The sequence below is a fragment of the Vitis vinifera genome, chromosome 7 (assembly GCF_030704535.1).
Source record: "Vitis vinifera cultivar Pinot Noir 40024 chromosome 7, ASM3070453v1".
Taxonomy (NCBI): domain Eukaryota; kingdom Viridiplantae; phylum Streptophyta; class Magnoliopsida; order Vitales; family Vitaceae; genus Vitis; species Vitis vinifera.
In genome coordinates this window covers 5,489,491-5,506,887 of record NC_081811.1, presented here as the reverse complement: position 1 = coordinate 5,506,887, position 17,397 = coordinate 5,489,491, and the positions used below count along the sequence as shown (strand labels likewise).

The window sequence follows — 17,397 nt, the reverse complement described above, 5'->3', positions numbered from 1 at the left end:
GAGATAAAACGGCCCAAAAAACCAACCTTCTCTAAGGGAACAGTTGGGCCCTCCCTTTCTAGGCCTTCCACCTCAACTAAAAGATGGCAGCCCAGTTCAGCAGCCCAACTACTAGATGATGGGCCTGCCTTTGAATCACCAGCCACCTTTGTCTTATTTTTTAAAATTCGACCCAAAGGCCCGTCTATTTTAGTCGGCCCACCATCCTTCTCCAACTCATTAAGACCCATATTTGGGCCACATGCGGTCGACCCAGCCACTCTTCCATCTGAATAGACCCAACCAATTCTTGCCAAGATTCACAATTCATTGAATCCATTGAGTATATCTGCAAGATCTTCTATGATCACAAGGTACTAAAGACAATTAATGTCGAGTCCTTCCCCATTAGTAGATTGGTAACACCCAACCTTGTGATTTTGAGACTTGCAAAACAAGTATTCTTGCTTTGACAATTTAACCTACCCTGAGTCTATTTGAGGAAACTTGAAAGGTCTCACCGTTATAATCTTGCATGAGCATGCAAATACTTATCTCATCCAAATTAGTTGTAGAACATCCATCTAAGTGAAGCTTCAAGATGCTAGGTAGTGAAAGAACCCAGTTAACTTATAGGTCCTATTAATCCTCCAATTGGGAAGCATACTAAACTTCAATCCCTTAAAATGGGGCTTCCAAAAATTCCTTCATAATCAACATTCAAAGAGAAGTAAGACAACAAATATTTTCCCACAATTTACACTAAACCTCTTTCTCTTCTCAAAAATCCAAATATGCCTTTTTAGCCAAGTGACCTATTAGGTTGCTAGAATAGCCCTATCCCTTCATAGGACTCTGCCTTTGGGCTTCTACAAAAACCTAAAAAAGAAATGAGTACCATATCATAGACACCTTTGGAAGCTACCTAGACTAAATTTATTGTTGAAAAAGTCCCTACTATAGCTCCAAAATAAGGGGAATATGGAAGAAGAGGTCATATGCAAATTTCAACCCCCTAAGCACATAAAAAATGGCCTAGTCTAATAGCTTTATTGTGTGTCCTTAAATAAGTGGATTATTTTTATTTACCTTTCTGTTAGCCATGAACCAAGCAAAGGATCCTTTTTTTTTTTGAAGTTTTAGAATTCCAAATAAGATTGGCTTAGGGAAAGGTGCAAGGAGAATAAATTTCTCAATGTATATCATACTTCAACAACACTTCTCATGTGTAGCCTCATATCCTTTGTGGGAGGCACATACCAAATTAGTGGAAAACAAATCATATTTTTGTGGGAGACCTATAGTTAACCACCACTTTGATACCATGTTGGACATTCAATTTCCCTAAAATCTTAAGTGGTTAGATTCAAGCCACAATGCTTATCATGCTCTAACACCTCGCCTCATGTGTAGTCCCCCATATCTGCCATAGGGGACACAAATCACAATGACATTAAACAAATTGTACTTTTAAAATTTTTTTTTTTTTTATGATTACTAATAATTAGATAGATAAATTGATGGGGGGAGGACTTGAACTCAAGACTTTTAGTTAACCATAGCTCTAATACTATGTTGAGAAAAGGCTTAGTAGAAATATTTAAATGAGAACAAATCATTGTAGTTCAGGAATTTTCATTAGGGTGGGAGGAAGACATTTATGAAGAGAACAAAAAGGTTGACAACTTTGAATCTCTGAATCTAAAAGATACCTTAGAATTGGAGTTGGAAGGAGGGAAAATCATTCATGAAAGAGAGATCTTGTTGAGCTTGAAAGGGAGTAAAGACATGAGAAAAGAACACATAAGGGTTTTTTTTTATCGAAGACATAAGGGTTTATCTCTCCTATATAGATCCTTCCAATGAGAATAGAAGAACCATCATTGATAACAAGACAAATATGACAAGTAACATCAGGAAAAATTTAGGATATTTTTTTCTAAGGGCATCAATGAGAATTCTCTTTTAGTGGTCCTAAAATGAAGCACCCTTGGATTCCCATTAGAAGTTATAAACAAGGAATTTTTACAAGATTACCCAATTAAGACCCTCCCATCTAATCTGGTCTTTAACTCTATCTTATTGATTTGACCTTAATCCAAGAAGCATGCCATGATCTTTAAAGCCACATTTTATTTTATTTTTTGATAGGTAAATAAAGATTGTATTAATAGAAGAAAGTGTATATGATGTATACGAAGCAACCAAAAGTGCGAATACACAAAAACCAACAACTATGCCCTAGGGAGAGCCAAACCAATCTGTGAAGTCTAACATCGACAAAGAACCATCCCCAATGTAATTCCTAACCCAATCCCATAATAGATACAACATAGAACCTTTAATCATTTGGTTCAAACTTTCACAATTCTCAAAGGCGTTTATTTCCTTCTGAATGGTCCAAAATAGGCATAGCAGTGCAACCTTCCAAATCTTTTTTCTTTTCTTGCCAACAAAGAGCCACGGCAACTCAAGAGCAACCCGCTCACTAAAGAGTGCATCATTCATTATACATCAAATAAAAGGAAAAATTAATTGCCACAAAATGTGTGCTTTTTGAACAATGAAGGGGGATTTGATCACTTGTTCCCTCTTCTACCTTGCACAAATAGTATCTATTCGGCATTTTAATATCATGTGAATCACGTACTCCTCAAGAGCAACAATTTGTTACACTCCTAGTAGCAACATTCATTACACTTCTAACACCTCGATTAATCAAGGTCGTTTTTACTTGATTGAAGATGTGTTTTCTATCTTCAATATTTGAAGAATTCCTTTCTTAGTAATTTGTTTACTTGGGTAAAGATGTAAAGGGAGATAGATTCTATGTCTTTATTCGATTTTGTAGAGTGGTTGGGCTTTTGTTAAGAGACAATGTTGTTTTTTTGTGTTCTCTCTTGTTAGTTGTGCTTTTAGGTGCTATTTGTATACATCTCGCGTACATTGGTGCATCCTTTTGGCGCTTTTATATATTATGCATCTTTGCTTATAAAAAAAAAAAAAAAACCTTTTTAAATAAGGTGGAGCCTAATCAATGACAATGGAACATTCTTTTAGAGTGAAAAAATAGTGTTTTCATGTCTAGAAAAAGGCAATTTGAGAAATTGAAATTCTTACTTGATTTAAGAATGAATATTTTTTTTCAATGGCTTAGCCTAAGGATGCTCACTAGAAGTTTACTAGGATTGCCTTAAAAATTTAATATATAAACATTCTATTTTCATTCAATATTAGTGGGAAATGATATGAAAATTCGTTTTTAGGAAGATATTTGGTTGAGTGATTGTCTCCTCAAGTTTCAATTTCCAAATCTTTTCAGAGTTGTAAGGACTAGAAATTTGCTTGTTACCTTAGTTGTAGATAGACCCTCTTTTAGTCCATCTTGAAATTTCAAATTTTGTCGAAACCTTTTGGATCTAGAGATTGAGGAATTAACATGCCTTCTTTCACTCTTGCTTCATCTATATATATCATCCATCTTCTTTTTTAGATGAAAGAAATTGATCATTGACTCCCTTAGTATGTTTGTATGTGAGCTCCTTCTATGAAGCTCTCTCTATTTTTCCTCATTCTCCTGTTATTACTTTTTTTGCTCCTGCTAAGTTAATTTGGAACTCAGAAGCTCCACTAAAGATTAAGGCTTTTGCTTAGCTCGTCAGTAACATGACTTATAAAATGTTTTAGTTGCAACATCAATCTATATCATTGTTAGATTGAGTTTATTGTTTTTTTTTTTCAAGAATTAATTGGTTAAAAGGGATGAAATGATCCTCGTCTTTGTGAAACTAACGCTTCCCATGTTTTTATTTGAAAAGTAACATTTTTTTGACATAAATGCCTTTTGCCATTTCAAGTATTTACATGTAGTTTTAAAAGAAAGGGTTATTTTTGCAAGAAAAAAGTAAGGACATTTTTGTTAAAATGAGGCCAAAAAAGGATGGAGGGTTAATTTTTCAAATTTGGGTTTTCAATGACCTTTTTAATCAAATAACCCTTTTTCAATGTGGGTGTTGTCTTGCTATTTAGTGTCCTTTCATTAAGTTATATTTTTGTTTGCTTGTTTTGGCATAAATGATTTATTCTAAGATGAACAACCAATCCAAAGCTGTCTTTAGCTAATATGGATTCTGTGGAGGGACAAAAATATTAGGATTTTGGAGGACAAGTGGAGGACTTCAAAGAAAATATGGGATCATATTCATTTCTATTCATCTTTTTGAGCCTCTTATACCTCGATGTTTAAGGGCATCCCTCTGAATGTTGTTTGGCTTGACTGATATTCAGTGTGTAGGTCATAAAGAGTGAAATTTGAACCCATGCTGCAGCCCCAAGTGGAGGTGGCTCAGATAGAAGGGAATGACTTCTTTGTCAAGGTGTTTTGCGAGCATAAGGCGGGCGGGTTTGTGAGGCTGATGGAGGCTCGGAGCTCTGAGCTCGTTCCTTGTATGTCATTCTGGCTTTGCTCATTTATCTTTGTTTAGAGGATATAGATACATCTTGTTCCTGGTATGAGGTGAGTTCAAGGGTGCTCTGAAGGGAATGAGGTGTCCGAAAGCATGTGTTGGTTTGCGATTGAATTGAAATCCTTTGAGATTTCGATTGATCAAGCAAGAGGGAGGCTAGTGGGTACGATCACGGAGAGAGGAAGAGGCTTTGTGGAGTGGATTAAATTTGGCGCTAAAAGTTTGTCCCAGTTATTGGAAGGGGTAGAGGAATTTTGCAACAATGCTGATTGGAAGAAGGACTCTAAGACGTGGTTAGAAGGAGGAAGAAGTTTCTGTTTGGCACTAAGGAGGAATACAACAGGATGCTTTTTACTTTGCTCGGTCCGCTCTACGGAAGGAAGAAGGTTTTCCCTTGTGTTTCCTGAAGGAAGTGGGATGGTGGGAGGTTGGGTCTTGCTGGCCAATAAACTCAGAAGTCTTGGGATTGTGCCCCCTACTGTTAGTCCTGAAGTTCCTAAAATGGTCGTCTTCTCTCAAGGTTTGACTAATAGTACTGTTAGAGGTTTGTCGTATGCTGAAGCAGCTAAGCTTAGTTGCAGGGGAATAGAAGAGAAAGTGTGGCTCCAAATTAGGGGGATAAATTCCTTCAGTAAACTACAGGATTTAAGACACTGTCTTGTGGGGAAATGAGGAGAAGAGGAGCCCATTTCACTGTCTTCCCTAAGAATCTGGGCTAAGGCTTTTTGGAGATTGAAGGGGGAGATTCACCTTGCTTTTCTTGGAGAGACTCTCATTATTTTTGAGTTTGAACTCTGTTCGGAGGCGGAGCGGATTCTCTCAGAAGGACCTTGTTTTTACAGGAGGAAAAGGCTTTGGCTAGATAAATGGGTCCCTGAGGCTGGCTGTGTTAGAGAAGGTGTGGAGGTGGGAGAAGTGTGGGTAAGACTGTTAGGCCTTCCCCTCTTTCTCTGGGACAATGATTTTTTCAAACAGTTTGGCGATGCTTGTGGGAGTTTTGTAGCGGTTGATAAAGACACTGCTAGGTCTCGGAATTTTAACTGGGCGAGGATTTTGGTGAGAATAAATGGTGAAAGCACTCCTAGTAGCCTGCAGGTTGTGGTGCAAGAGCGCTGTTTTTCCATTCCTCTATGGTGGGAGTTGTCCCCTCGGGTATCGGGAGTGGAACCATGGAGAGGTGGCCATAAGCTGAAGGTTGGGGATGACTTGGAGTGTGATTCACGCGTGAGGGCGAGAGTGGAGTTGGCCACTTTCTCAAAGGAAAAAGGTATAGATTGCTTGTCGCAGTTGGAGCAAAGGAGGGGATCTGGTGATGTGATGCAGCCTAGGTCTTCTGTTTCTGCACCGTAGAGGGATGACTCTGAGTCACTGATTGAAGAGACAGAGTTGGGCCTTTCCTCAGGTGGTGAAAAGGCCCAACAGCGAGGGGCTAGTCTAAGTGTGAAGGAGAGGTCTTTAGGGGCCTTTGTCCAAAAGAAGAATTTGGGCCAAGTCATTGGGATGGGCCCACGTCCAGAGTCAAGGTTTGAGCTGGGTTGCTTGACTAAAGCCCAAGGGGCCTTAGTGGGCTCTGAGGGCTCGTTTAGGAGGTTAGAAGGATCGGCCCAAACCCTTTCCTCTGTTGAAAGGGTGTTTGTGGTCTCGTAGAGAATGATCTTGGATGAGGGCACACCTCGCGAGCCCCAACTTTCTGTGGAAGATGTTAAGCTTGTTCTTGAGCAACGAAATCCTCAGATTTTTGACGCTTTGAGTTCAGACGTCACGAATGACGCGTTGTTGGAGGAGACCGCTCGCTTTACAGGTCAGATTCCCTTAGTCCTTTCTCTCGGGGGGGTCGGGTTATTCTCTTCTACTCCTTCTCCTTCTTCTTTGCCCTCCGGCGCAAAAGTCTTGGGTCCATTGGTCTGTTGGGAGGACTCGAGAAGCTTTTCGATGGATGGGGATGCTGTGGAGCCAGGGCCTTTGCGTATTGTCCAATTAGATGGCTCGGAGGTCCAGTGGCCTTCCCACCTTGGGTGTCTCGAAGACAACGAAAGCAAGGAAGGTGCAACCGAAGGCACTTTCTCAGACGAGACTTTTGGAAGATTGCTTTCATTCAATAGATTCATGGGGTTGCCGGTGGATGGCTTCGAAAATGAAATCTTGACTATGTTTCAAAGTTTAGAGTGTAGAAAAAGGGGCAAGATTTATGTTCAAGGAGGAAAAAAGAATTCTTTGCTTAAATCCAGAGTCGAGAGAGAGCTACGAAAGTTAGAGTGTTCCATTAAGTATGGGTCCCCCTCGGATTCAGGAAAAAGGAACAGGAAATTCGTTGGGGAATGTTCAAGAAGTGTTGATGTTAATTAGAATTCTCTCATGGAATGTTAGGGGAATAAATTATAAGGACAAAAGAAAGGTAGTGAAGGCCTTCTTAAGGATACAAAGGGCAAACCTAGTTTGTTTGCAGGAAACAAAATGCAAACTCATGTCGGATTCGGTAGTGAGAAGTTTGGGTTTTGGTAAATTCGTGAATTGGGGAAGTGTGCACTCCAGAGGGCAAGCAGGGGGCATCTTAGTTTTCTGGGACTGCAGAGTGTTGCAACTTCTTGAGATGGAAACATGGCAGTATTCCATATCATGTCGATTCAAAAATTGCGATGACAATTTCATTTGGATTTTTACCGGTGTTTATGGGCCAGTCCATTATTCTGAGAGAGAATTCCTTTGGTTTGAACTTGGGGATATTAAAAGTTTGTGGAGTGATCCTTGGTGTGTTGGTGGTGATTTCAATGTGATTAGGCTACCCAGCGAAATAAGAAATTGCCTGAATTTGTCTTCGGCAATGAGGCGTTTTTCAGAGGTAATTGATGAATTGCAGTTGAGGGATCTACCTTTGGTTGGGGGTTCTTACACTTGGTGTGGAGGTTTAAATAACAGATCAGCTTCTAGACTCGATCGTTTTTGGTCTCAGAGAACTGGGAGAGTCACTTTTCCAACCTTTCTCAAAGCTTGTTGCCGAAATCCATTTCTGATCATGCTCCTATTTTGTTGGATGGAGGAGGAATTAGAGGCAGAAAAACCCCTTTTCGCTTCGAAAATATGTGGTTGAAAGTGGAGGGCTTCAAAGACTTGGTTAGGAAGTGGTGGTCTTGCTATAATTTCAGCGGATCCTACAGTCACATTCTTGCTTGCAAGCTAAAGGCTCTGAAGCAGGATCTGAAAGTGTGGAATAGAGAGGTGTTTGGTAATGTCTCTTTGAATAAAAACGTTGCTCTTAGTCAGATTGGTTTCTGGGACGCCAAGGAAAGAGACTGAGGTCTCTCTTTAGAGGATAGTGAGGCCAGAAGAAGGGCAGTGGAGGAGTTCAGCAAGTGGGCAGTCTTGGAAGAGATCTCTTGGAGGCAAAAGTCAAGAGAATTGTGGTTGAAAGAAGGTGATAAAAATTCAAAGTTTTTTCACAAGATGGCTAATGCTCGAAAAAGAAAGAATTTTATTTCTTCTATTACAGTGGATGGTAGGAAGTTGACTGAGGAAATTGAGATAAAGGAGGGGGTGGTTAATGTGTTTCAGAATATTTTGTCAGAAAAAGGGGACTGGAGACCAAGTATTTCGGGGTTGTCTTTCTCTTCCTTGGATAGTGTCCAAGCGGGGCTTCTTGAGGATGTCTTTTCGGTGGAAAAGGTCCAGGCTGCAGTCTTTGGTTTGAATGGGGATAAAGCCCCTGGACCGGATGAGTTTACTTTGGCTTTTTGGCAATTTTGCTGGGACATAGTCAAGCACGAAGTAATGGGTTTTTTTGTTGAATTTCAGAGTTCTGGCCGTTTTGAGAGAAGCTTAAACTCCACTTTTATTGTTCTCATTCCTAAGAAATGGGGTACAGATGATTTGAAGGATTTTCGTCCTATAAGCCTAGTGGGGAGTCTTTACAAGATTCTAGCGAAAGTTTTGCCTAATAGATTGAAAAGAGTGGTGGGAAATGTCATTTCGAACTCCTAACATGCCTTTGTGGAAGGTAGACAAATTTTGGATGCTGTCCTTATAGAAAATGAGGCCTTAGATTCAAGATTAAAAACTGCAAAGGGTGGAATTATTTGCAAGGTGGATATTGAAAAAGCATACGATTATGTGAATTGGGGCTTTTTATTAGCAATCTTGGATAAGATGGGGTTTGGGTGAATTGGATGAGGTGGTGTATTTCTTCAATCCGTTTCTCAATTTTGCTTAATGGTTCTCCTGTAGGCTTTTTCCAAAGTTCTAGAGGCCTAAGACAGGGTGATCCTCTTTCTCCTTTCCTTTTCATTTTAGCAATGGAGACGTTATCTTCTATATTGAAGAGGGCTTTACAAGGAGGCTATCTTGAGGGTTTCATGGCTGGTAGGAGAGGAGGTGAGGGTGTGGTTGCTTCTCATTTTTTATTTGCTGATGACACACTAGTTCAGCAAGGAGCATGTGGAGGTCTTAAGTTGGGCTTTTATGTGGTTTGAAGCAATTTCTGGGCTAAAAATCAATCTTCACAAAAGCAAACTGATTCCAGTGGGGGTGGTTCCTAATTTTGAGGACTTGGTTAGGGTATTGGGCCGTAAAGTGGGTTCTCTTCCTTTTTGTTATTTAGGGCTGCCTTTGGGAGCTACTTTCAAATCATCTTGGGTTTGGGATGTAGTGGAGGAGAGATTTCAAAAGCGGCTCGCTTTGTGGAAGAGACAGTATTTGTCCAAAGGAGGAAGGTTGACTTTGGTAAAGAGCACTCTCTCTAGCCTTCCAATTTACTTTATTTCCTTATTTATCATTCCTCGCAAGATGAGCCTAAGGTTGGAAAAGATTCAAAGAGATTTCCTTTGGGGGGGAGGAGTTTCTCAAAGTAAGCCGCATTTGGTAAATTGGTCCATTGTTTGCATGGAGAAAAAGGATGGGGGCTTAGGTATCAGAAATCTTTCTAGGTTGAATAAGGCTCTTCTTGGAAAATGGTGTTGGAGATTTGCTTTGAAACAAGATTCTTTATGGAAACAAGTGATTGTAAGGAAATTTGGGGAGGAAAATGGTGGTTGGTGCTCCGACGATTCAAGGGAGAGTCATGGAGTGGGGCTTTGGAAGACGATTAGGAAATGGTGGTTGGAGTTCAGCGAAAGGGTGGCTTTTAAGGTGGGGGATGGTAGAAGAGTGCGTTTTTGGAAGGATAGATGGTGTGGAGAAGATTCTTTGGATGAGGCTTTTCCAAGGTTGTACTATCTTGCCTCCTCCAAGGATGCTTAGGTAGCTCAGTTATGGGATCAGTCCAGGAATTTAGGTTGTTGGAACCCTGTTTTCACAAGACTCAACAATGATTGAGAGATGGAAGAGGTGGAAACTTTTTTCAGTAGGTTACATGGCCATGCGCTTAGAAGGGGGATTGAGGATGTCATGTCTTGGAGGGTTTCAAAGAAAGATATTTTCACAGTTAAGTCTTTCTTTTCTTCCTAGCTCCTTGCATTGGTAGAGAGTTCCCTTCAAGCTTAGTTTGGAATCCTTGGGTTCCAAAGAGAGTCAGTTTTTTTGCTTGGGAGGCTCTCTGGGGAAGAATTCTAACTATGGATCAACTAAAAAGGAGGGGTTGGGCCTTACCAAGTAGGTGCTATTTGTGTAAAGCGGATGAAGAATCAGCTAATCATGTGCTTATTCATTGTCCCAAGGCAACTATGATTTGACACCTTATTTTTGCTCTTTTTGGTGTTCATTGGGTTTTGCCCAATTCTATCAAGGAAACCATTCTTGGTTGGAACGACACCTTTGTTGGAAAGAAAAGAAAAAAGACGTGGAATGCAACCCCTTTATGCTTATTTTGGACTATATGGAAGGAAAGAAATAGAAGAATCTTTGAAGATTCTGAATTAGCGGATCAAACTATTTTACGGTCTTTTTTGTACATGTTCTCGAATTGGGTTAGGGTGCATGTAAATTGTGCTTCATGGTCCATTTTCGATTTCATTGATTGGTTGGGTTGTAAGTAAGGGTTTTTTTGTTTTTTCTTTCCCTTTGGCCTAGTTGCCTTGTATACTCCGAGTATACTGTCAGGTGTACTTCAGGCTTTCTTTATACAATTGCTTTTACTTATAAAAAAAAGAAAGGTTGGTATAGTGAGGAAAGGAGATTTGTTTCAAGTTCTTTTTGAATGTGATTTTGTTAATCCTTGTTGGAAGAATTGGGATTGGGTTGTTTACCGTGTAACATAATTTCCATAATTAGGTGTTGTATAGTTATACTATATTATGTAGGTTCTAAAATTTTGCTAGGATTTATTTGTTTCCTTGTTGGATTTGTTGTTTCCTTGTTTAGATTCTGGAGTCAAAAGTTTTGTTCAATATATTGCCTTGTATCAAGACCTTAGAGTGAATGAGAAAAGGATTATTTTGTCTCTTGTTTCTCTCTAACTACAACAATCCTCATGGTTGTATAGATATATAAAACCTCACTCAAATGAGAGGTTTTATATTGAATGTTCTCAAGTGGTTTTATATCGAGTTACATGTTATATTAGTATATTGAAGAAGGCAATTCTTCCATTTTTTGATCAGCTTTTGTAGACTTGGGGAGGATTCTTCATCATTCTCATGTACTTGATTTATCCACTAATACATTTTTGTTTTTAATAAACAAAAAGAAGAAAATCCAAAGTGCATGTTGCTTCTATCAAAATTAAGCTTGAATTGATTTCAGCATTAGATGGGAGAAAACTGTCAAAATTAAGCTTGAATTGATTCCCAGCATATGATCCTATACCTGCCCTATGAATTTCCATTGTCAATTCATAATCAGTTATCTCATAGATCTCCTTCCAATCCCAAAAAATGATAGAATGAAAGAGAGCTTCCAAAACAGCTTTTGTTTTGCTTCAAGGTATACTGCAGGTCACACTTTTGATTATTACAGTGTTTGCCTTTGCAACTAGGGCAATGATCGTTGAATTGTTGTTGAGTCTTTTGGCTATGTTAATAAAGGAAACACCCTTGAATTCTCCCCAAGGCAATGCTAGCAATGGTTTTAACTCCTGGTTGGGGTTTGATTTCAATGACCTTACAAGTGTATATAAGTAATTGACATTTAAGGAAGTTTATGGAAATCTACAACTTAAATATCTAGTTGAGTGGCACAAGGTTTTAAACTTTGACTTTGGATTATGATTTTGTCACTCCAGAAGTTGAGTTCATGCATGGATGTTTGTGGAGATTTAAAACCAAGATGTCTTATTTTCCAGCAGTACATTGGCGTCAGTTCATCCTTTCATTTGCAATGTTTCAATATATGTTTCTTCACAAGGTTTTTTCATCAGATGGCTAATGCTCATAGAAGAAGGAATCAGATGAATAGAGTCAAAGTGAATGGGAGATGGTACAATGAGGAAAGGGAGATCAAAGAGGAGGTTTGCAGGGTGTACCAGGGGCTGCTGGCAGGGGGGTGGTGGTGGAAGCCCAGGATAGATGCCTTGATGTTTGAAAGGCTGGAAGAGGAGGATGTGGAGGGGCTGGAGAAGCCTTTCATGGAGGAGGAGGTTTTTAGGGCACTGTCAGGTTGTTGTGGCGAGAAAGCGCCAGGCCCTGATGGTTTTTCAATGGCTTTTTGGCAATTTTCGTGGGAATTTGTTAAAGAGGAGGTAATGAACTTTTTCAGGCAGTTCCATGAGACTGGGAGCTTTGTAAGAAGTTTGAATGCAACTTTCCTAGTGTTGATTCCTAAGAAAGGGGGGACAGAGGACTTGAAGGATTTTAGGCCAATTAGCTTGGTGGGAGGGTTGTATAAGTGGCTAGCTAAGGTGTTGGCTAATAGAATGAAGGGCATTTTAGCTAAGGTCATCTCAACGTCCCAAAATGCTTTTGTGGAGGGACGGCAGATCATGGACGCAGTGCTGGTTGCTAATGAAGCAATTGACTCCATTGTGAAAAGCAATAGAGGGGTGATTCTCTGTAAATTAGACATTGAGAAAGCCTATAATCATGTGGACTGGGATTTTCTTTTAGCGGTGATGGAGAAGATGGGGTTTGGGGAAAGATGGTGCAGGTGGATAAAGTGGTGTTTATCCACTGTTAGGTATTCAGTTATGGTGAATGGAAGCCCTACGGGTTTTTTCCAAAGCTCAAGGGGGTTAAGGCAAGGAGACCCCCTGTCGCCTTACTTATTTATAGTGGTGATGGAGGCCTTTAGTGGTTTGATAAAGAGAGCAATGGCTGGGGGTTTCTTGTCGCCTTGTTTGATTCGGGGAAGAAGAGGTGAAGGGGTCCAGATATCACATTTGTTGTTTGCTGATGATACGCTAATATTTTGTGAAGCAAAGGAGGATCAGTTGTTGTATTTGGGCTGGTTGTTAATGTGGTTTGAGGCAATTTCAGGGTTAAGAGCAAATCTGGAGAAAAGTGAGCTGATTCCGGTTGGCAGAGTCGAGAATGTGGATGAGTTGGCTGATGAGTTCGGTTACAAGGTGGGAAAACTGCCTTCCACTTACCTAGGAATGCCGTTGGGTGCTCCGTTTAAATGTGTTGCAGCGAGGGATGGAATAGAAGAAAGATTCAGAAAGAAATTGGCTATGTGGAAACGTCAGTACATTTCAAAAGGGGGGAGGATTACTTTAGTGCGCAGTACTTTGTTAAATTTGCCGATTTATTTTATGTCTATTTTCCAGATGCCTAGAGTGGTTAGAATCAGATTGGAGAAGATTCAAAGGGACTTTTTGTGGGGTGGCGGGGCTCTTGAGCAAAAACCACACTTAGTAAGATGGTCAATTGTGTGTTTAGACAAAAGAAGCGGAGGGTTGGGGGTTAAGAGTCTTGGGGCTTTCAATAGGGCTCTCCTTGGCAAATGAGTTTGGCGCTTTGCAAATGAAAGAAAGGCACTTTGGAACCAAGTGATTAGAGGGAAATACGGGGAGGAAAGAGGAGGGTGGATATCTTGTGAGAGTAAGGAGGCCTACGGAGTTGGGTTGTGGAAGGCAATAAGTAAAATGGGACATCTAGTAACCCCTTCTTTTGGCTTTGTGGTGGGTGATGGTGAGAAGGTGAAGTTTTGGAAAGACAAATGGTGTGAAACCATCCCTTTGTGCGAGACTTTTCCTTCTTTATTTGCTTTAACTTCGAACAAAGAGGCTTGGGTAAATGAAGTGTAGACAGTCGAGGAGGAAAGGGGGGGAAGTTGGAACCCTTGTTTCAATAGACCTTTCAACGATTGGGAGTTGGAATAAATGGAAAGGCTATTTTGTTGCTTGGAGGGGAAGAAGGTTAGGGTGGATGAGGAGGATAGGGTGAAGTGGATGGAATCAAAGGATGGGGATTTCTCGGTGAAATCTTTGTATAGGACCATGCAGCCAGGGTCCCTTGCTTTTTTCCCTTCAAAGATTATATGGAACTCTTGTGTGCAGCCCAAATTGAGCATTTTTGCGTGGGAGGCTTCTTGGGGGAGAGTTCTAACCTTGGATCGCTTGCAAAAGAGAGGTTAGGTTATGACAAATAGATGTTTTTTATGCCATAAGTGTGAGGAGTCAATTGCCCACCTTCTTATTCATTGTGAAAAAACAAGAGAAGTATGGATGGTGTTCCTTTCCTTTTTTGGAGTTTCATGGGTTTTTCCTCTTTCGGTCAAGGAAACCCTTTTAGGATGGAGGGGCTCTTTTGTGGGAAAGAAAAGGAAGGTGGCGTGGCAATTGGGACCGTTATGCTTGTTTTGGGTTATATGGAAGGCTAGAAATTCAATTGCATTTGAGGATTGCGGGCTGTCCATTCAAAGGCTGAAAGTATCTTTTGTGTATTTATTGTGGTCGGAAATCAAATTGTGGATAAAAGATGGTCCTTCAACCTTAATAGAATTTATAGAGTGGGTGTGTATGTGTTAAGGGAGAGGATTTTTTTGTTTTGTCTTGTCCTTTGTTGTATGGGCCCTTTTGTAAGGGGGTAAGTCCCTTTATACTGTAATTCAGTGGGTCGCTACTTTAGCGCCTCTTTGCAATACAATCATATACTTATTGATCAAAAAAAAAAAAATGTTTCAATATATGTTTCTTAAAGATAGTTAACAACAGAGATACTGCAAAGTGCATGCCATCCCTCCACACAACCATGCAACTCACAAAACACATACATATTTATCTGCTGGTTTCAATTTTTTATGACTTTTCTTATTAAATTAGGGAATCAACAGGGCTAGGGTTGAACAAATGGAGGCTCGGTTAAAAGAAGATATCTTGATGGAAGCTGCAAGGTATTTTTGGTTGCCCTCTTTTTATCTTCAGAGGCTAGAAAAATATTGGATATTTGTCATTCTTACTCTGCATGATAGCAAGCTTTATTTGCACACTTGACAAAGCAGATATGGATATAAGATCCTTGTCACTGATGAACTGCCAGATGGTCAGATGGTGGATCAATGGGAACCAGTGTCACGTGATTCTGTGAAGACACCGCTAGAGGTATGCCTGTTCACATTCATTTCAGTTACTTGCAATATAGAAATATAATAATTGTCCAAAATTTGTTTTGGTCTAGGTGTATGAGGAACTGCAAGTAGAAGGCTACCTTGTTGACTATGAACGTGTTCCTGTAACTGATGAAAAATCACCCAAGGAGCTAGATTTTGATATTTTGGTGGGTTTTCATCTTTTAAATTTTGGATTGTACCTTTTTCAGCACTTTATGGTATGTATCTGCGTGAGAACCAGGAAATATTCTGTTTCACCCACATTATTTTCTAGTACATTTGATATTTCATAATATACACAAAATTCCTTTGTATTAAATGTGGTTATGCATATCGCATGCTCTGTTTCTATTGCCTTGTCGGAATGTTTGTAAAGGATTATGATGTGGTTTTTCTTTTTAATTGTTCTTTATTGTTGTTGTTGCTGTTATTGTTATCATTGTTATTAATTTTTATTATTTCTATAGCTGTTGTTGTTACATGATGCATGTCCATGTTTATATTAAAGCAAGCATTTGGGAACGATGTAATCCATTTTTTTCCTCATGATAAATTTATCTATGTCTATCCCATAAAAAATAAGGCCCATTTGGCAATGTTTTTGAAAACAGTTTGCAAAAAATAGTTTTTGAGGATGGTTTTTGAAAATAGTTCTCAATTGTTTTTCAGGAATAAAATTCTATTTGAGAACCTAAATATGAAAACAATTTTCTTGGCTTATTCTCCATAAAGGTACTGCACACTTCTGGACAATGCAAAAGTTCCTATAATATCTTCCATATATATATATTGATGAGAAACAACATTATAGTATATTAAAGTAAGTAAAAATAAGTACAATAGAAGGATGAGAGATCCTCCAAAAACTACACAAAAAGAAAATAGGAACCTCCAAAGTTCAAGTAAATCTATACAACTATGAGGTTCCACAAACCATATCCCATGTAGGAATATACAAAAATAATATATCCTTGCTAGCCCATACCCTTGGAACTACACACTAACATCCAATCAAGTTGGATTAAATTAAGGGGAGCACCCATAAAAGTTGTGGTGCAAGAGGCTTAAAAAGAGGCTAAGAAATGAATTATCTCCCAAAGACCTTCTGAAGTTCTTGCCTTGTCGTAAAAAATCCTAACATTTCTTTCCCACCACACTACCGACATTAGAGCAAGACAAGCGAATTGCCATAACACCTTGCCTCTACTGGTACTTCCCAATCCTTTATATGAGATAATCATCATGTCACATATACTCCTAGGAGGAACCTATCAAAAAAATAAAATAAAATAAAATAAAATAACTTCTAGGAGGAACCTAATCCATATGAGCCAAGTTGAATAGCCTATGTCATAGCCTAAAACTCAATGGACAATATAAAAAATATGATCTACTGTTTCATCTCTCCATACATAACAAACAAACATCAGGACTGAGGGCATTGTAGGATCTTCTCAATTGCAACATGTCATTGGTGTTTATCTTCTTGAGTGCCACTAACTAAACAAAGGATTTGACCTTAAATGTGGCTTGCGATTTCCAAACAAAATCAATAGGAAATGATGGAATTGGATCAATATGGTTGGATAGGATTGAAATAAACGACTTTACCATAAATAAAACTAAAAAAGATAGGGACCAAGCTCTAGAATCAGGACCAAATGGAGATAAGTACAAATGTGAAAGAGAGGACATGAGTCTTTCAAGATCTTCTATCTCAAAATCTGAAAGATTGTGACGAAAGTTTAGATTCCAAGAGAAAGGATTAGTGGACTCAAGAACTAATGAAATAGTGGGGTTTTTAACTGTGATAATTTTGAATAGACCTGAGAATTGAGAACACAAAGGTTGATCCCCTTACTACACATCTTCCTAAAAACTAATTCTTGTCCCATCTTCCACCACCAGTCGAGTGTATCTAGAAAAATCTTGGAAGACTTGTGCAATGGCCTTCCAAGGACAATGATGTGACCACCTGATCATAGTGTTGACATCCCACCCATTACTAAGTGTCCCGTAAATGCTTAGAATAACCCGATGCCAAAGAGTATAACTTTCGAAACCTCCATAGCCATTTTCCTAATAGAGCATGCTTCCGCATAGAAATCTTGCCAAACCCTAAACCCCCCTTCCCCTTTAGACTTACACACTAAGTCCCAATCAATGAGATGGTCTCACTTATGCTCCCCAACCCTTGACCATAGAAAATCCCTTTGCAATTTCTCTTATTCAATTGTGATTATCTTATATTTTCCATATTTTTAATTATTGTTTAGATCACTTTACAAAATTAATTGAAAACACCTCAAATTTGTTCTAAAAGACATTCCATTTTCAGAACAAATAGAAAAAACAGTTTTCTGTCAAAAGTTTTCCAAATGTATTTTTTAAGTATGATAACTGTTTTCAATTCTGATGAACAAAGAACTATTCTTAAGACAGTTTCTAAACAAACCCTAGATGCCCTTTTTACTTCCTTATTTGATTTCATCATGTACCTATATTGTTCTTTCTTATTTGTACCTTGTGTGTCTTTGATGCT

At 39.1% G+C, this 17,397-nt stretch overlaps 1 protein-coding gene across 2 annotated transcripts in view; it reads left to right on the top strand.

The window, feature by feature from the left end:
• LOC100245180 (uncharacterized) overlaps positions 1 to 17,397 on the top strand; it is a 95,201-nt gene that overhangs the window by 28,586 nt on the left and 49,218 nt on the right. For both annotated transcript variants that reach the window (XM_002281992.5, XM_059737954.1), the window contains exons 4-6: positions 14,569 to 14,639; positions 14,748 to 14,847; positions 14,924 to 15,022. In XM_002281992.5, coding sequence (XP_002282028.2) covers positions 14,569 to 14,639; positions 14,748 to 14,847; positions 14,924 to 15,022 — 270 coding nt within the window. The remainder of the gene's footprint in view (positions 1 to 14,568; positions 14,640 to 14,747; positions 14,848 to 14,923; positions 15,023 to 17,397) is intronic.